The 19,497-nt window shown below is 47.3% G+C and overlaps 1 protein-coding gene across 6 annotated transcripts in view; it reads left to right on the top strand.

Annotated features, from left to right (window-relative positions):
• AAK1 (AP2 associated kinase 1) overlaps positions 1 to 19,497 on the top strand; it is a 75,263-nt gene that overhangs the window by 20,137 nt on the left and 35,629 nt on the right. For all 6 annotated transcript variants that reach the window (XM_061348205.1, XM_061348203.1, XM_061348208.1 and 3 more), the window contains exons 2-8: positions 3,916 to 4,034; positions 5,934 to 6,042; positions 8,307 to 8,449; positions 13,455 to 13,576; positions 14,903 to 14,984; positions 17,525 to 17,657; positions 18,828 to 18,931. In XM_061348205.1, the coding sequence (XP_061204189.1) occupies positions 3,916 to 4,034; positions 5,934 to 6,042; positions 8,307 to 8,449; positions 13,455 to 13,576; positions 14,903 to 14,984; positions 17,525 to 17,657; positions 18,828 to 18,931 (812 nt within the window). The remainder of the gene's footprint in view (positions 1 to 3,915; positions 4,035 to 5,933; positions 6,043 to 8,306; positions 8,450 to 13,454; positions 13,577 to 14,902; positions 14,985 to 17,524; positions 17,658 to 18,827; positions 18,932 to 19,497) is intronic.

Genomic DNA, 19,497 nt, shown 5'->3' with positions numbered 1-19,497 from the left:
CTGGAATAATGAGGGAGAAATTGGTTGTGGTCTGAGGCTCTGGAAGCTGAAAGGAGCCCTTGGGGCTGAGGAGGTGGTGATGTTGTCATTAGGTGATGTGTGAAGAGGAAGGGGTTAACCAGTGGGGAGCAGCTCTCACAAGAGAGTTAAAAGCTAAAGTGTTTCAGTTTCAGCTTGATGCTATGAAAAGCCCCCAGAGCTTTCTAGACCCATTTGTGTATGAGGAGTGTGGCAAGAAGCTGCTGTTCTTTGTGCTCTTTCTCTATCCCTTTCCCTCATCCTCCTGCTGTTTTACTCTCTGCAGTCCTGTTCTCTGCAGCAAAACTGGAAGTGCTGAAGCCAATTAGCAGTGGAAGTGTAATAATTGCAGAGAAATTCAATTGAAGGTGGTATTTTTCACACTTCCTCTGATTGAAATGTGAAATGATGCGACCTGAGTGAGGCAGGAGAGAAGCTGTGTGGAGACCTCAGAGCAGCTTCCAGTGTCTGAAGGGGGCTACAAGGATGCTGGAGAGGGGCTCTTCATCAGGGACTGTAGGGATAGGACAAGGGGTGATGGGTTCAGACTGAAACAGGGGAAGTTCAGGTTGGAGATAAGGCAGAAGTGATTTATGTGAGGGTGCTGAGGCGCTGGCACAGGATGCCCAGAGAAGCTGTGGCTGCCCCATCCCTGGCAGTGTTCAAGGCCAGGTTGGACACAGGGGCTTTGGAGCAAGCTGCTCCAGTGGAAGGTGTCCCTGCCAGTGGCAGGGGTTGGAGCTGGATGAGCTTTAAGGTCCCTTCCAACACAAACCAGTTTGGGATTGTGTTGTGCCTTTCTGGGCACAGTTTACTGGGTTCAGTAAATGGAGTTTGGAAGGAATATTGTGCTCTGTTTAACTGAGACAATCAGACTGGATGACACATAGAATAGTTAAGGTTGGAAAGGACCTTCAGATCATCCAGTTCCAACCCCCTGCCATGGGCAGTTTAACAGGATAGTAAGACTTTGCACCCTCTCTTGAGTGCATGTGGATCATCAAGTTTTGCTTCTGCAAAGGCAAGCGCTTACTCTAGGTCTCTGTGTGACAACTGCTGTGTGCACCCTGATGAAATCAATGCTTGTTTTCTCTGCAGAGCAGCGGGCTGCTTTTACTAGCAGCAGAGTTGTCATGTTTTAATCTGCAGCCAGTGGGAGTTCAATAATGAAGTAATCAAATGGGTAGGTGTATTTGCAGACAAAAGAAGTTGAACGATTTTGCAGCGCTTCCGTGTGTGGTGTCATCAGGTGAAGCCTGCAGGAGTTAAAGGTAAGGGAGAGAAGGACACAAGGAAGGTCAGGTTGGACAGAGCCTTGGGTGCCATGGTTTAGTGTGAGGTGTCCCTGCCTATGGCAGGGGGGTTGAACTGGATGACCTTAAGGTCCTTTCCAACCCTGATTCTGTTCTACGGTTTCAAAGGACAGAGATGGCTTCAGCAAACCTCAACTTTGGCGTCACCTATTCTCCATCACAAAGAAAGAAGGCCAAGGAAAGCACTTTGGGTGAGGTTAAGCAATACAATAATATGGTATTATTCTAGCTAACAGCCAAGTGCAGCTAGTGTTAGCATGGAGCTCTGCAAACAGGAGGGAAAAGCATCCACACGTGCCAGTGCTTCTCTCCCACTGCTCTGAGCACCGGCTCTCAACAGAGGTGAAGGAACAGCCCAGTCTCAGCTCTCCCCACCTATAAACCAAGGATGGACAAGTGACTTATCTCTACGACAGATGGCAGGGGTTTGGAACTGGATGATCTTAAGGTCCTTTCCAACCCCAACTGTTCTGTGATCCTATGCAATTTTCCTATGACCTTCCTATTGTGACAGCTGTACAAATGTTGCAGGCATCCTCTTCCACCTGAAGGGTTTGGCTCCTGCTTCTGTTATGGAGCCCATGGAATCCCAGACTGGTTTGGGTTGGAAGGGACCTTAAAGTTCATTCAGTTCCAACCCCTGCCACGGGCAAGGACCCCTTCCACTGGAGCAGCTTGGTCTTAAGCCCCTGTGTCCAACCTGCCCTTGAGCCCTGCCAGGAGTGACTTTGTTCATCAGCCCAGCATCCAGGCTAGAGAAGTGCCTTGCCCAACGCTTTGCTAATGAGACATGAGCAGCTAGTCTTGGGGACTGGTCCCACTTCAGCTGGGGAAGGAGAGCCTTAAATTTAGTGGATCTGCTGTTTCAAGGAAGTTGAATTGCTCTGTGTGCTGCTCAGCTCCTGTTTCCTTCTGCTGAGTGGTGTAAATGGAGGTACAGTGTCCTGCTGGCTTCCAGGCCTGGCAGGAGGAGCCCTGAGAAGAGAGCTGCACCCCTTCCAATGAAAGAAGGAGTGAAAAGAGTGTTGTGCTTGCCCAGTTTTGATGATAACTGAGGCTGCAGGAAACCCCCTTTTGTTTTTCTTTCTTCTTGCTCTCTCCGTTGCATCCTTTTGCAACTTCTCTGGGGTGCTGTAGGTTAGTTCTGCTCCTTAAAGTCAATGGGGCTTCCTTGGCAAACCTGATCTACTTCCTGTGGCCAACTATGATGTGTAAAACTAAGGGGTTTGTATGCTAAGAGGTTCTTCAGTTTAGAGCTCTGGTGCTGACAGGCATGGAATCTGCACCTGGAACTGCTGTGATCGTTTTGGCTCCAATGGGATGCTGTAGAGCTGTGTGCTAAGGGATGGGGAGGGCTGTCCTCTGAGCACAGCAGTGTTGCCTGGTTGTTTGCTCTTTTCCTATCTTGGTAAAAATAAATCCCAGTTTTACTGAAAGCTTCAATGGGCCTTTAGGCTCTGGTGGTTGATTTGTGAACAGCTTTAAGCACTGGTTGCTGCAAGACTGGAGGTGTCAAATTAAACCTATTTAAACACTCAATTTTACCCAGACACAGTTTTCTTGCTTGTTGCATTTTACATGATTTAAGTGCTAAATAACCCTTCCTAATAATTATGTGCAACCGTGTCCAATATAACCCTATATGTGTTGTTACCTGATGGTGTCTGGCAGCAGAATGGGATTCTCCAAAGAATTCTTTGGGGTGTGACTGGCTCTTTACAGTCTGGAACTGCAGCTTTTGGTGTAGTGGGACTTCAGAAGTGCCTAAGCATCAAAGAAATATGTGCTGTAATATAAGGTAACAGAGAGCAAATGAAGTGCTCTTAGGTTGTGGCATTGACAGTGTTGTTGTGCAGCACTTCTTGGGTACATGAGGCTCTTTGGATGTATTTGGGTCTCTGGAGCCAGGTGCCTCCATCAGCTTTTCCTCTGTCTATCCAGGCCTAAAACCCTGAGGTTTTGATGCATTGCTACCCTATGAAAAGCTTTCATCCTGAACAAGTCCAGCATCCCAGGAGCCCTGACATTGCTACCAGCAATGCCCACAGAATGAACTGTGGTTGGTTGGGGTTTGAGATTCGTTCTCCTGGCCTTTCTTAAAAGCCCTGCCATCAAACCATGGGTGCGAGATGGTTTCTAATGCTTCTTGCTCAAACCAGCTTTGTGATGTGACTTTGCTCCCAAAGCTGGGGAGCCTTTTAAGTACAGGCCTTTGGTGATTCAGTGGGTGATCTCTGCCTCCTGTTTTCTGCCCAAGGCAACGTTGCTGTTTGTACTTCAGCTTGCTTCTTCATAATGGGAATTAATGGAGCGGTGTCTGGCAGGACGAGTAACCAGTGTAATTGCTTGGGTTTAGGGTAATGTTAAATGTGAGCTTTGCTTCCATTAGTTCAAGGTTTTCCCCCTTTGATTCCTCTCAGTTCCCAGAAATAATCATTTAGGAAGAGTTGGAGCTAAGGACATGTGAGGGCACTTGGTTGGCAGCTGCTGAGTGTCCTCCCTCTTCTGGAGGCAGGGACAGGGTTGGAGGCAAGGAGCAAGAGGTTTCTTTGCTAATGAAGAGGATGGTTTGTGTCTCCCCCAGGTGGATTTGCAATAGTGTTCCTGGTGAGGACTAACAACGGGATGAAATGTGCCCTCAAGCGGATGTACGTCAACAACGAGTACGACCTGCAGGTCTGCAAAAGGGAGATCCAGATCATGGTAAGTCCTCAGCCAGACTGGGTGTGGGGTGGTGTCAGTGCCTGGTCACATTCTGCCCGTGAGCTGTGTAGCAGCTTGTCCCAAACGGTGTGTTTTCATAGCAGAATTGGCTTGCTTTTGGGAAGACCTAACTCCTGGAGTTAGCAGCTGTGTGGGAGTCTCTTATTGACCTATTTAAAATGGACATGGTTTCAGTGGACAAGAAAAACATGGAGAGTGAAAAAGCAGAGGGAATTTCAGGACAATGAGGGGAGGAAAAACCTCCTGTGTCAAACCCATGAGTTCCTGGGAAAAGGAAGAGCTGAAGAGGTGAGCTGAGAGGGGGTGTTAAACTTCAGTCTGACAGTCTTCAGGTCAGGGCTGAAGTCTTCACCCTTTTAGACTTCATCAGAAAAGGCTGATGATGCTGATGTACCATCTCTGAATTCCAATCAGTGCATGAATGAGAGAACTCCATCCTGAGATCAGTTTGTATCATGATAGCTCCTGTTTTTGGGGTTGGGATGGTTATCTCTGTATTGATGAGGTTGATAGATTAAAACAGTGTTTGTGGGGTGGTTAATGCCTGGCCTTGTGAAACAGGGAGGTATTTATAATCAGCACTGAGCTGTGTCTCTAGATTATTGGATGCAAGGAATTATAGCTATTTTTAATAGTTGTTTTAAACTTAGCATCTCTAAATAAAGAAGAAATTGAGATGATCCCCATAGATTTGCTTAGCCTTGTTTGGAGCCTGGTAAACATGGAAAGTACCCCCTTTGAAGCTGTATTCAAAGATCCTCATGAGCACTTAGAGCAGCTGTGAGGCAGGGAATTGAATCTAAGATCCTGATGGTGCTCATTTACAACACAAGGTGTAGGTTTGGGGTAAAAGATCTTCAGAGCAGCTCTTACCTGTAGCAGTTCTGGGGGTGTGTTTTGAAGTAGCTTTAAAGTAGGTTAACACCTTTAAAGTTAACTTCTGGGGTTGGGTGATAGCGCAGCGGAGCTTTTGGGCATGGTTTGTTGTCACTGTGGCTAATGCTGTGTGGGAAAAGCTGAGATTAGATCTTACATCAAAGCTTTGAGCTGTGCTCACAAAGCTTCTTTACTTGGGTTTTGCTTGCTGCTGTCTCCATCATGAGAGATGGGGAACGTGTGGCTAACCTGGAAGGCGAGGGTGAGAAGTATTGGCACTTGCTTCCATGGTGAATTCCATCAGAAGCACTTCCCTTTGTCTTGAAGAAACCTGTACATAACTCAAAGGGAGTATTTCCTTCTTTCCTAGCTTCTGTGCAATAATTACCTTAACTTTAACTCTACAGTCTTAGAGCAGAACATGGCCAGCAGGATCTTTTACTGGTGAAGCTGAATGTGTGGGAAGGGGGTATCCCAAAGTAATGACTTTTCCCTGCATGTGTCATGGATAAGTCATTGGACTGAGAACTTGTGCTTTGATCCATTGAATTACTGAAGGTTCTTCTAAAACCAAAGTTAAGATTCATTACCCTAATGGGGTTTTGGAGCATTTGAAGATCTGAGGTACTGTTCACCAGCAGAGGAGTGGAAGGCAATGAGAACAGCACGCACCACAAACACCTTCCTTGTTCTCGCTGCTATGGAAAGAGGAGCAGCTCCAAGTGGCTTAGCCTGAGCCATCTCAGGGAGCATGCAAAGATCTGGAGTGATCCTTGGAGGAAATAGTTCAGCAGGGTGGCTGTTTCTCTGCTCTTTGCCTCAAATCCTTCTGGAAGGAGAACAGGTAGTGACAGACCTCAGGTTGAAGTCACATATGATGGCTAATCCATAGTTGTGCCAGTCCTGAGGAGCTGGGAAAGCCTGGGCAGTGTAGAGGAGCCAGGTAGAAAGGTTGCTCACTCTACATGGCTGGCTTGGGCTTTGAATTTATCTGTCTTACAGAGGGATCTGTCTGGCCACAAGAACATTGTGGGATACATCGACTCCAGTATAAACTCCGTGAGCAGCGGGGACGTGTGGGAAGTGCTCATTCTCATGGACTTCTGCCGAGGTGAGTGGTGTTCCTTGGGGATTTGCCCCTTCTCAGTGCTTATAGGAAACTTGCCCAGCATCTTCCTGTGAAACACCAAACCTTTCCCTAGGCCTGGCCCTCCCTTGGCTCCCAGGGGGCTGCTGTGCAAAGCAAAGCTAAAACTGGGAGTGGAGACGAGGCGATGTTGACTCTGCTGATGTGATTTATAATGCCTTTGCCCCTGCCCAGGGTGGTCCTAAATCCTTTCTGTTGTGAAGGGCAACCCTTAAATATATATATATTGCTATTTTCCATAGGGTGATCCACACAGGAAGTGGCTGTTACAGAACTGCCAGGCTATGGAATGAAATTCTCCTTCACTTTATAGCAGATTGCAAGGTTTTTTCCACTTCAGCCTGGCTTAGGATTGTTCTGGAAGAAGCCCGAAATGGATAACATGAAGCCAAGAAGTATTCCTCTTACCTCTGACCTTTTTGCTTGGCTGTCTCTAGCCAGACAGGCTCTTCCAGGCTTTTCCAGATGTCCTAAAGCTTTGATCTGCTGTGGCTAGGATGTGGTGTTTGGAAAATACTGTGTTCCAATGCCTCTCATAGGAACAGTGTTAAGCAAAACCAGTGTTTGGCCATGTGGCTTCACAAGTCTGTGGCTGCTTTTGGACGGTTGCAGCTGATAGAAATAGGCATTCATGGCACCATGCACAAGCCAGGTGCATTGCAGCATGAACAACTGGATGCTAAAATGCCTTTAAGCATGTCTGGTAGAGCTTTGTGTTCTGCTGTGACCTCTTTGCTGCTTCATTTTGATGCAGGCATCTTGATAACTGCATTGGGTTTGTTTGCTGGTAAAAGGAAGAGCCTCATGTGGAGTTTTGCTGAAGGAATCATTACCTAAGCTCTCTGCAGGCTTAAACCTAAGTATTACAAGGAGAGCTGTAAGGAACAGGCCTGGGCAGTGCTAGTAAGTCCTAACTGTGCTCCAAGTTGCAGAGCTCATGATGGGGAGAAGCAGAAACCGTAACAATCCACAGTGCACTCCCTGCAGCTGCATCAGCCTCCCCTCTGTGCCACAATAACCTAAAATGTGTCTTTCTAAGGTGTTTCCTTCCATCTGAAAGGTGGAGAGCTGTAGGGTGGTTGTTTCTTGTAGACAAGGCTGTTAATGCCATGGGTTAGTGGTGCCCTTGTCAGTGCTGGAGAGTGGTTGGATTGGATGAGCTTAAAGATCTTTTCCAGCCTGGTTGATTCCATGATTCTCACATGGTTTGCTTTTGCCAGATGCTCTGCTCAGCTCACATCTGCCTCTGTCTCCAGCGTTCAGACTGAAGCACAGGAATTGCTGTTGCATGCTGGTTTTTCCCTTTTGTGTCCAACAGCTTCCAAACCAAATCAGTGTCTTTGTGTGCAGAACTGCACTTGCTTGGAGTGGGAAATGTTCGCAGCTGTAATGTTTATTAGGCTGAGCTTTCCCTTTGTCCCATGCAAATGGCTTTTTCTGGCACTTGTGATGTGAAACGATGCAGTTTTGTGTTGCCAGAGGTTCAGAAAGGAGATTTTTTTCCCCTGTGTATATAGGGTGCTTTGAGAGGGGATGAATTGGACTGTTTTGGAAAGGCCTTGACAGTAACAAAACCTGAAAACTGAGGCAAATTCAGGACTCATTCATGAAAACTCGCTTTGGTTTGTGTGGAGTTTCCCTTGTTCCAGATGGATTTTAAGTTTGCTTTGCCAGTCTGTGATTTTAGCCAAGCCGCTTGGTTGTGTATGGGGAATTTTAGTAGCTCACTTTCCCCCTCCTCTTGCTTATATGTGGCAAACTACTCTTTGGACTGTGCATGCCCCATATTCAGCCTTTTATTTCTCTAGTCTCCCAAAAAGAAGTCTTATTTTGAAGAAGAAAGGGAAAGATGTGGCTTAGAATCCCACCGCAGTGTTAACACAGGCGGGTGACTGCGGGCCGTAGGAGCTAACTTGCTGCTCTTGATCGAAGCCAAGATGAGATGCAACACCCCCTGCCAGACATGCAGACCCCCCTCGGTTTAGATGAGGAAATGAGAACAGCACAAGATGAATAAGAAGCCTTTGGGGAAGGTTTGGTGTGAATTTGGTGTTTGAACTGACAGTACAGCCACAGTGTGGGGAGCAGACAAAGACAAGTGATGGCTGCTAGGACTGGGGCTTAGACCAGGCCAGCCCTCGCTTTGCTTTGCTTTGCTTTGCTTTGCTGGCAGTTTCCCTTGTTCCAGCCCCATCCCTGCTCTGACTCTTGGTGCTGTTTCTGCTCAGGGGGTCAGGTGGTGAACCTCATGAACCAGCGCCTGCAGACGGGCTTCACAGAGACCGAGGTCCTGCAGATCTTCTGTGACACCTGCGAGGCCGTAGCCAGGTTGCACCAGTGTAAAACACCCATCATCCACAGGGATTTGAAGGTGAGTTGTGGATTCCACTGGTACAGCAGAGAGTGGGCATCCTCCTCCACGTGTCTGTCTGCTGCCTACGCCACGGCAGACAGGCTTGGAATGCTGGTGCTGTGCTTCTGTTGTTAGCAGCGAGGAAAAGCGGGCATAAATATCTCTCTGTATTGGAAGATAAAAACAGAGATGAGCCGCTCGTTGCTCCTTACCATATGTTTGCCATCTAGAGATCTCCTTAAAGCCCACAAACATTGGTGAATAGTTCTGGTTTGCACAGCTGAAAGTAGCAGATGAATTATTCAGGGGGACTTTCTACCACCTGAAGCAGAAGTGATGTTAGAAGGTAGGGACCAAAAACCAGGCTGTAAATTTGTTCCCTAGACCCACATTAAAAGGATCCCTCCAGAGATGTTGGCTGTGGGGCAGGAAGCGTCAGAAGCTTTTGGCCTCTAACTCTCTGTTGACCATGAAAGTGCATTGTCAAGCTCTTGTGTGCTTAGCTGGGCACAGAGGGGATTGCTTTGGAAAAATCCCATGCCTCTCATCAAACAAACGGAAAGATGTTCCCTTTCTTCTCAGGCGGCTCATAAAATGCCTGAATAACACATTCAGCCACGAAGGAGGCTCCTGTGTGCATTTGAAATTCAGATGTGCTTTGTAGGTCAGGCTCTGCTTTCCGAGCCCTCAACAGATGTTTGCTTTGTGCTGTTGGTTATAGGAGCCAAAGACCCCACATGTGCCAACGAGAGCCAGGTAGTGCAGGGAGGGGGGAAATCCTCAGGATTTGGTGTTCCATGAGGCTTGGGAGCAGGGGCCTGTTCAGATGATATTAACCCTGCTGTTACCTTCTGCTGTTCATAAGGATGAATGCATTCTGGGACATCTGTGGTGGGTTAATGAGTTGATCCTGAGTGCTGCTTTCTGCACTGAGCTGCAATTGAAAGGGGCTGTTAGGGTCTAATGTCCAGCTCACTGCTGTGTGCTTAGATCAGTAAAGCTTCTGCAAGGCCTGGCTCTTGGTAAGCTGTGCCCAAGGAAAGAGAGTTGGCTCTTCTCTGCTTTGTGGCATGTTTCCCACTTGACTGTTGTGTTATTTCTGTTGGGATGGCCTCTGCAGCTCCTGCCACAGTTGGGAACCAAGTGCTAATGCAAAATGAATGGTTTAGATATGTTTTCACTTTGAGTTCAAACTCAAATGCCAAGAGGGAGCTGTAATTCCAGGAGAGACATTAGGGCCAGCAAAGCTTTGTACAGGTTCTGAGTGTAAGGAAAGTGTTTTGTTGGGTGAACACAACCCTGTTGAAGAGTGAAGATGCTGACTTTGGGGACTGGGGACTTTTTTTGCCTTCCAGCTCTTTGATGTTGCTCTAATGCTGGAGGTTCCTGCCCAGAAGGCTCTGCCAGCAGAAGGATGCTGTGAATAATCTCTAAGCCCTTTCAGTGCAGCTGGATTAGCTTCAGTGGCCTGTAGCTGTGATTCTGAATTAACCCAACAGGCTTTGCCTGAAGCAGAACAACCTCTTGTTGGCTCAGTCTCCAACTGGTGGTGTGTAACCAGCAGCTGGGGACACCACCTTGGGGCAGCTTGCCTATAAGCAAACGTGGACAACTCACTGCAAATAATGGCCATGAAAAATACAGTGTGTGATCCCTAGGGTGTTTGTTAAGGTTTTCTTTCGTGATCACAGAATCCCAGCCTGGTTTGTGTTGGAAGGGAGCTTAAAGCTCCTCCAGCTCCAACCCCTTCCATGGGCAGGGACCCCTTCCACTGGAGCAGCTTGCTCCAAGCCCCTGTGTCCAACCTGGCCTTGAGCACTGCCAGGGATGGGGCAGCCACAGCTTCTCTGGGCACCCTGTGCCAGCGCCTCAGCACCCTCACAGGGAAGAGCTTCTGCCTAAGAGCTCAGCTCAGTCTCCCCTCGGGCAGGTTCAAGCCATTCCCCTTGGCCTGTCCCTGCAGGCCCTTGTGAGAGCACAGTGCTGATGGCTACCCCTGAGGAGCTGTGTCAGCCTGTCCCTGTGTGCTTAGAGCTGCATGATGTGCAGTACAGGGGGTGATGCTTGTTCCCATGTGCTTTGACTGCCGCAGAACCAGGTGTATATTGATGCTGCTTTTCCCCTAGAAATTAGGAAGTCCCTCACATGCTGCTCCTGCCCTAGTTAGGACCCCTATAGAGGCCCTGTAAGCCTACAGGCTTGCCTTGTGTGATTACCTTTGCTTGTCCTTGCAGGTATTTTCCTTGCCCTCGGGGTTCACAGGCTATTGCTGCTGCAGAGCCTTCCCTGGAGTAAGAATTCCTGTTTCTTTACATTAGGCCTTTTAATAGTGGAGAACAAATGGCCAAATCTTCCTCTGGCTGTGTGTTAATATTACCCTGGCTGTGAAATCTCTGCTTTGAAGCTGGAATCTATTAAGAGAAACGATAACTGTCAGGCCCCAGAGAAAGGGGGTTAGTGAAGTGGAGGGAGCACAAAATCTATCTGTCCCTGCTGATAACTATTAACACAGCTCCTCTCTACCTGGTGGCAGTTGTTTGCATAACTTGGTTTATATTTAACCTTTCCAGTCTCACACCCTATACCTCATGCTGTTAAAAGCACCGGCTTCGAGCCAGCTTGGATTTCTACAGCTTGAAGCTTTCCACAGTGAGACATCTCCCATTTTACCTGTGCTGCTTCAAGTCTGAGCCCATCTTGCTCCAGGAGTGGCTTGTGGATGAGTGGCTGATTGTCTTGCAGTAGACACCCAGCAGGATACACCAAAATACTCTATCAAAACACTCTATCAGTCAACCCAGAGGATGCTGTTGATCAAAACAGCTTTTTTCTCTCCCTTTCTTTGCTTTCTGAAGTAAGAAACTTGTGCTCTCCTGATAAGGACGTAGTTTCTTCTGCTTTCATTGCAGCAGCAGCATTTCCCAGTGTTGCTCTTCCCTGTGGTGTGATAAGAGAGCCGTCCTGTACTGCTCTTATTTCACTGCCTTCCATCACCCTGCTTTGTCATGCCAGGTCTTGTCCTGATGCCACCAACAAGCTTCTGCCTGGAATGTGTTTGCCTGGATCTGTGTGCAGAGTGGGATATGTAAAATTGTTGAGTCCTCTATTGGTAAACCCTTGTATTGACCGTGTTAAGCCTATGGCTGTGCCAATACCAGGCGGTGCTCTTAGATGTCACACTGCATTTGTTTCTTGGCTATGAAATAGTAAATAAGCTTTCAGAAGCAAATAGTGGATGATTTCACGGGAGAATGGGTTGTTGAAACGTCTCTTTAGAGATTGGAAGGTGCAGGAGGGCAAGCTGAGAGTGTACCTAGGTCATGCATCCCACCCACATCACCATGTGAGCTTGGAAGCCATTGCTCTCATGAAAAGATGGAAAGTGTTGATTTTTGCTGAAGACAGCTTTATTCCTTATCCCTCACCAGTGTGTGTCTGTAAAGTCTTACAGAATCCCAGCCTGGTTTGGGTTGGAAAGGACCTCAAAGCTGATCCAGCTCCAACCCCTGCCACAGGCAGGGACCCCTTCCACTGGAGCAGCTTGCTCCAAGCCCCTGTGTCCAACCTGTCCTTGAGCACTGCCAGGGATGGGGCAGCCACAGCTTCTCTGGGCACCCTGTGCCAGCGCCTCAGCACCCTCACAGGGAAGAGCTTCTGCCTTATCTCCAACCTGATCTTCCCCTGTTTCAGTCTGAACCCATCACCCCTTGTCCTATCCCTACAGTCCCTGATGAAGAGCCCCTCTCCAGCATCCTTGTGGCGCTCATCAGACACTGGAAGCTGCTCCGAGTTCTTTGCACATCTTCTCTTCTCCAGCTGAACAGCCCCAAGAGTTTTCTGATGACTTCAGGTTTCAGCAAAGGAAATAATTTGTTTCAGAGAGTAAAGGCAGAAGCTGCACACTCATGGTTTCCCTTAAAGGTGTTTTTTGGAGGCATGAAAATCCGACATTGGGCGCATCAAAGACTGCAGCTGGAGTTGGAAGCATTGAGCAGTGCTGGCAAGTGACTGAGAAGTCACCTCAGACTTCTCAGCCAGATAAAGTGGAAGGGCTCTTCTGGAAGTGTTTGCAGGGAGTAGGGAATGTTTGCAGGGAATAGGGAATAACACTGTCAGTGTTGATCTCCAGAGAACATCTGTGCATGGTGCTTTATCCAAAGCAGATGGATGCTGGAGGGGGAAGGGGTGTTGTTTAACCCTTGGTTTCAAGCCAGCCTTTTCCCCCTCAGCTGTTCTGCTTTGGCTGCGTTTTCTGGTGCTTAAAATGCTGACTCCTTCTTTTTCTTTCCTTCTTGCACAGATCAGCCTGGCTGGGGAGCTCTGCTTCCAAAGGCTTTTGTTAGTCCTCAGTTCTGGGTGGGTTTGGGGAGACAGCTGAGCAGTGTGTTTGATCTCATGGCTGTATCTGAGCATTTGACATTGATTGAAGAGAAATACGTTCAAACCTTGAGGGAGCATCTTGGTCATGCCACTGTGCAGGTGAGGAGCTGCAATACAGGCCTGCTCTGCCAAAGCAAAGACTGAACCCAGGCTTTTCCACATCTTAGGTCAGTGTTGAACCATTCAGACAGCTTTCCTAGGTGGGTGCAAGCTGAGCCTTTGTTCCTTCGTGGTTGAGTACAAGTGTTTAGGGGAAAGGCAGTGACTGCTGGCTTGATTTCCTGACTTTCAGCTCTCCCAGGTGTTGCTTTCAGCATGTGTTTCAGTTGCCTCCTTCCAAACAATACTTCAAAGAAAGGGCTCATCTTTTCAGTAGCACGTGGTGGTCTTGGCAGAGCAAGGTAATGTGCTTGCAAAAGGGGAAGGGAAAGGTGGCAGAGGGAAGACAGTTCCTAGTTACAGCTATGCTTCCATGATTTGACTTCTCTTTCAGGAGATGTGACAGAGTTTTGATGCCTGTTTCCTTTGCTGTCATGTTATGCTTTTATGTCAGACATACCTGCTGTGTCTTCAGGCACTAAAAGCTCATCTGAAGAACGTGAATGAGTTTTTTTGTCTGTTTCTCTATTTGTGATGCTTGTAGGTTGAAAACATTCTGCTGCACGACCGTGGCCACTATGTCCTGTGTGACTTTGGAAGTGCTACTAACAAATTCCAGAATCCTCAAACAGAAGGGGTGAATGCAGTAGAGGAGGAGATCAAAAAGTAAGTGTGCTTTTCCTTTGCAGCTCAGACACAGTCTGTATCTGCTGCAGGTAAGTGCCTGGGGGAAGGTGAAACAATAAACTGAGCTTGATGTAATTGCTTTGGACCTGGAAGACTGAGCCATTACTGCAGAGAAGTTGCCCACGTTGAGGAGGTAGTGACCTGTTCTGTTATGTACGGGGTCTGTCTCTGTCCTTCCTCTATCTTGCCTTCTTTGAACTGTGATACAGCAGATGACAGAATCCCTGTCCTCCACAAGCATAAATCCTTGAAGTGACTAAGGGAACTCATGGCCTGATTCCTCAACTCCTAAGATCCTTGAGGTGTTTCATCTGGCTCTTTCTCTTGCTGCATGCACAACCAGCTGTATGATAGCAACTAGGTGCGCCCTGATGCCTTTGAAAAGGGGCCTTAGGTGACAGTTCAGTAGGACATAAGTGAGGAATGGGGCACTGTCTGGGTCCTTTGTCTTGCTTTAGTTGTATAACATCACTGCTGCAGACGTTCCAGTTCTGTTAATACAATGTTCTGGTTAGAAAAGAGCAAATGCCTCCTTTTTGTTAGGATTCAGTTCCACCTGCATGGGTTTGTAGGCTTCTTTGGCTGAAGCTGCTAGTCTGGCGTTGCAGTCCCTTTCGAGCCCTTTTCTATAGGCTTGTACACTTACTAACAAGCCTGTAGAAACTTTGCCTTTAGCAATGCTTTCTTGTGATCAAGGTAAAGAGCATGCGAGGTGCCACAGCAGGAATGATAGGAAATCTTCTCATAGGAGTCTCTTCAACTGTGGTGCAGTTTCCAGCTTTTCTGTTTGTTAAAAAAGAGGCAGATTCCAGCTATATTTGTGATGCAGAATAACCTTTCCCTTGTGTACAATGACTCTGAGCAGGACTCTGGGTATGGAAGCTTATTTATTAGGAGCCCCATATCCAGTTACAATCTTTGTAATTCACTTGGCCAAAGCCCCAGCAGTGAGGACATTGCAGAGGACACTTGGCTGCTGACCTTGTTAATACTCTGAATCCTTGGATATTTCTGTTCTAGTTCTTAAAATGACTGCACAGATTTAGGAGTGCATTGCTCGCTTTAGGCAGGATCTTGGTCTCTGCTTTGGTTCCACAGGGCAGTTTGCAGTGCTTGGTGTTTTATTGTGAGAGGGACGCAGCAGATGCTGTTGTTAAATGATTTCTCCAATAGATGATCATCTTTACTATCCCTTTCCTTAAAATGAATAGGGAAAGAGTGAACTTTGAATCGTTTGGAAATGTGACACAGTGCAAATGCATCTTTCAGCCATTCCCAACTCACTGATAGACTTTTCTCCTACAGGTATACTACGTTGTCCTACAGAGCACCAGAAATGGTCAACCTCTACAGTGGCAAACTTATTACTACAAAAGCAGACATATGGGTACGTATCAAATCCTTTTACCATCATTCAAGCAGACTGCAGCTTGTTTTCATTACCATAATGATGGGGTAGGTTTCTGGCTCGGGCTAACCCAGTTTCCTTAAGAGACTAGGCAGTTTCTGAGTACAGAGTTTCTCTGCTTGATGTTTCCCATCAGTTACTGCTGAGTAGATTGCCTTGTGGATAAAACGTGCGTGCTTCTTTGCATGCTACTTGCAGTGTGGTTTTAATTTGGAGATGAATGAAATCCCAGGGCTGAACAGTGCAAACCTGATTCCATAGCAGGAGTTGAAACAGGAAATTCAGAGGACTGTGACTACTTGTGCCTGAGTTGCTTTGCAAGCCTGTGAAAGCGAAGTTACTGCTTAGAGCTGAGTAGAAAACAGAGAAAGCAGACCTTTCCCCCAGGAGCAATAGTATGCTTATCCTGGCTAGTGTCACACAGTTACTTTGTCAAACCTGGCCAGAGACCAAGCTTTTGCACTGCTGTTTCTAGTGATCAGTGCAGTCTTGCCGTGCTTTTCATGTTGAGAGCAAAATGCAACTGGGGTGTAATCCATTCCTGGCTAAGCTGGTGAAGGATGGAGGGCTTCCCTTTAGTTGGGTTGGAGGTGAAAAGAAGTCTGTGCTGTTTGTAGTGTCGTGGCAGTTCAGCACATGGGAGGTGTTTTAAATTCAGAGCATGTCTGTAGGGTTTAGGAGGCCTCAAGCTAGGAAGTAACAAGGCAGGAGCAGTATAAGCAGAGGTTTAATGTCTCCTCTATAGCTCTGCATCTGCATATGCAAGAGGGAAACTTGCTGGGAAGAGTCCTCTGTCCTCTCTGGAGCTGAGCTTGAGCAAGGGTTCAGCAGGAGGTTTGTGGGGCCAGGCTCTGTACCAGTGCTGGGTCACTCCCCTTGGAGTTAGAGGGCTGGAGAGGGACTCACAGCTAGAGCAGCGTGGAAAGGTTGCCAGGGTCTTACAGGTACTAGGATTCGCCCTTCTTCCTGTGATAACATGGAAGGGAGGAGACCCAAAGGCTCTCCCTTTTCTGGCATGGAAGGAGTTTTGTTCCAGGAACCCACTGAATGTTTGCCATGGTTTTCTTCAGAACTCCAAAAGATTAATCTTTTAAATTAAATATTGGGATCATGCAGCCATTTTGAACCCAAGTTATGAGCTACTTGTGCAGTTTTCTAGCACTAATAATTTTCCATGATATTAAAAGGGTCCTTCTATCATTTAAATGAACTGAAAACCGCTTCAGTCCTATCCAGTCATATGTAAAATACCAAAGCTATGCAATACTTAAGGTAGAAATTTGGTTACGTGATGCTATTGCGTTATTTTATGGACCTCCATGCAAAACCGTGCAGTTGACCCTTCTGGGAAGACCCAGTCCAACAAAGTGCCCTGAACATCTGGCTGTATCTAAGCAGCCTTCCAGTATCTGAAGGGGGGCTATAGGGATGCTGGGGAGGGACTCTTCATTAGGGACTGTAGTGACAGGACAAGGGGTAATGGGTTCAAACTGAAACAGGGGAAGTTTAGATTGTGTATAAGGAAGAAGTTCTTTACTGTAAGGGTGGTGAGGCACTGGAATGGGTTGACCAGGGAAGTTGTGAATGCTCCATCCCTGGTGATGTTCAAGGCCAGGTTGGACCGAGCCTTGGGTGAGATGGTTTAGTGTGAGGTGTCCCTGCCCATGGCAGGGGGGGTGTAACTGGGTAATCTTTAGGTCCTCCCCAACCCTGACTATTCTATGTTTCTATGTGGTGCTCTACACAGTGGAGCCTGGACTTCAAGGCTGTTGCAGTGCTTGTCCTGCTGGAAACCTCCCTCTCCTTAAATCTTATCAAGGTTATTTTAAACCGGAGTGCAGCTGGATTGTGAAATCCTATGACAAAAGATAGAAGCTGCTGCTGAGTTGCTTAGGATGGGGAAATGCTTCCCCCTCTCCCCTCTGAGGTGGTGGGAGGGTTTTATAATTAGCCTTTTGTGCAAAACGTGGCTTTTCTTTTGCAATAGGTGGTGGTTCTTGCTGCCAGAATAGAGGGCAGGGTGATAGAAGCTAGCAGCCTGCAGCCGTACGTGTGTGGCTCTCCCTGGAACACATTTATAGTGGTTGAAAGGTTGAACTTCAGCTTGAGCACAGTTTGGATCTTTCTGTGTCAGAAAAAAACATATTAAGGATGATGGGTACCATTTATTTTTGCTATTGCTTTGCCTTTTCCTCCCAGCATGTGGCAGAAACAGGCTTTGCCCATTTCACGGTGTGAAGGGTCACGCTCTATAGTGGTATTTGGAGCTCTCTGTGTGATGCTGCTCACACAGTCCCCCAGGTTACGGTGTCTCAGCCTGGAGATGGAGAGCTCTTCATGTGATTATCTACCTGTGTAACTCTGCTTGTTTCCAAGTGCATCACAGGGATGTTAAAATGTAGTGGATGCCATGTGGGACCCATGCAGCAGAACGAGTTGGAGACTCCCCCTCTTATCCTCAAGGGTGTTTGAATTGTACCATTCCCAGTTTAAACCCTTTGCTCTGTTCTGTCTCTTAGGCCCTTGGCTGTTTGCTGTACAAGCTGTGTTACTTCACCTTGCCCTTTGGAGAGAGTCAGGTGGCAATCTGTGATGGCAACTTCACCATTCCAGATAATTCCCGGCACTCGCAAGACATGCACTGCCTCATCCGTGAGTTCTCATCCCCTTCTGCACAACTGAAGTCTTTTGTTCTTGTACCTCCTGCCCCTGCAGTGAAACTCTTGGTGTTTCTCTTCTTTTAAGACACTTCCTTGCACTCAAGGGTGGTTAAAGTGATCTTTTAGTAGCTATGGGATCACTCTTTGACAGACGGTTGTGACAGAGGTTGCTGTTTGGCCAGGCTGTCGTGAGCTCTGGAAAGGCAGGAAAACAGAGAACCATTTGGTTGAGGAGTCCCACAGGAACTTGCACAATAACCCTATTGATGTCGAAACGTATTTCCCCAGTAATAAATCTATTTGGATAAGGAACTGAAAGGACCCACAGTGACTTAAGATGAGCGATAAGAATTCATCTTCTGTGAACTGAGAAACAGAACTGAAATGATTTATAAATAAGGCACTGACTGGAGTGAATGTGGAACGAAGGGGACAATGCGCTGCTCTTGGCAAAGCTGGGGCAGCTCTCTTGTTTCCAGCACAGCATTTGAGTTTATTTTTCTTTGCCTAGCCACAACCTTGACTAATACAGACTTGGATGTGTTTGCAGAGCAGCCTGGTATTTTGCTTATGTGGTGTGGTGGATATGCAGTGGTGTGTGTGGCTGGCCTGCCTTCCTGCCCTGCTCACACACCAGCCTTGCATCAAGCTCTTTTCCTGCAAGGTCACTTGGAGATGCAGAAGTCAAAACCAGTGCTATTTCCTGACTAGGCTGGCTGCTTTTCCTCTCTTTGCCCTAGAACCTTCAATAGCAGCTACAGGTTGTTCATAGCTATACTGGAAGATATAGCCCAGCCTATTCTGACTCTGTCTTACCCCTCTTAGAGCTGCCCCTGGTGACCAGCTGAGCCCTGCTGAGGTGCCCTTTGTAAGAGGCAGAGCATCCTGTTAGCATCAGTTGTGCCAAATGTAGAATCATAGAATGGGTTGGGTTGGAAGGGACCTTTCAAGGTCATCTGGTCCAACCCCCTTGCCACGGACAGAGCCGTCTTCCACTAGATCAGGTTGCTCAGAGCCCTGTCCAATATGACCTTGAATGTTTTCAGGGATGGCACATATTCCACCTCTCTCTTCCTTATCTCTAGTCTTGATATGCTGCCACAAATGGCTTGTGAACCAGGCTGTTCTGTTGCTCTGATGTTAGCATCTCTGTCTCTTAAAGGGTATATGCTTGAACCAGACCCTGATAAGAGACCTGATATTTATCAGGTCTCCTACTTTGCATTCAAACTGGCAAAGAAGGAATGCCCAGTCCAGAACGTCCAGGTGAGTGGCAAAGGAGTGGATTGATGCAGGGCTTTGTGGGAGGAGACTGGGGGTGGCATTTGCTGGATATTGAGTATTCAGCTGGATCCTGCCAAGCTCTGACATTAGGAGGGTTTTTCTTTTTCAATTAGCAAAGCTGTTTGGGATTTTGGCATATTTCTGGGGAGGAATAAGGGCAGGAATCAGGATTTTGTTTCCTGTGTTGTATATTTCTGTCCCTGATTTACCTCCTCACCCAGTTACCAGCGTGAGGTCAAGCAAGAGATCCTGTGCATGTGAGCATGGAAAATTAGGCCATGCTTGTGCAGCTGATTGGATTTCCAGGCACATTCATCATCGTGTGTGTAATTTGTGTTGCAGTTGGGTTTAGACATAGCAGGTTGTGTCTGCTTCCATTAGAACTACACCAGACCCTCCACAACCATCTTAGTGTATCTTCATAGGCTTCAATTGAAAAACAGGGTTGACAAGTATTTTCTTATGGTGTTATGGCACTATTCTACCTGCATTTGTTACAGTAGTATTAGTAAGTGTTGTTGCTCTTGTCCCCAGGTTGTGCTATGAAG

This window comes from Neopsephotus bourkii, unplaced genomic scaffold (genome assembly GCF_033783945.1).
Source record: "Neopsephotus bourkii isolate Nb327-2 ecotype Australia unplaced genomic scaffold, CSIRO-AGI_Nbou_v1 NB_346, whole genome shotgun sequence".
In the NCBI taxonomy this organism is placed as follows: domain Eukaryota; kingdom Metazoa; phylum Chordata; class Aves; order Psittaciformes; family Psittacidae; genus Neopsephotus; species Neopsephotus bourkii.
The sequence above is the reverse complement of the archived record's forward strand: the minus strand, read 5'-3'. Positions and strand labels throughout refer to the sequence as shown.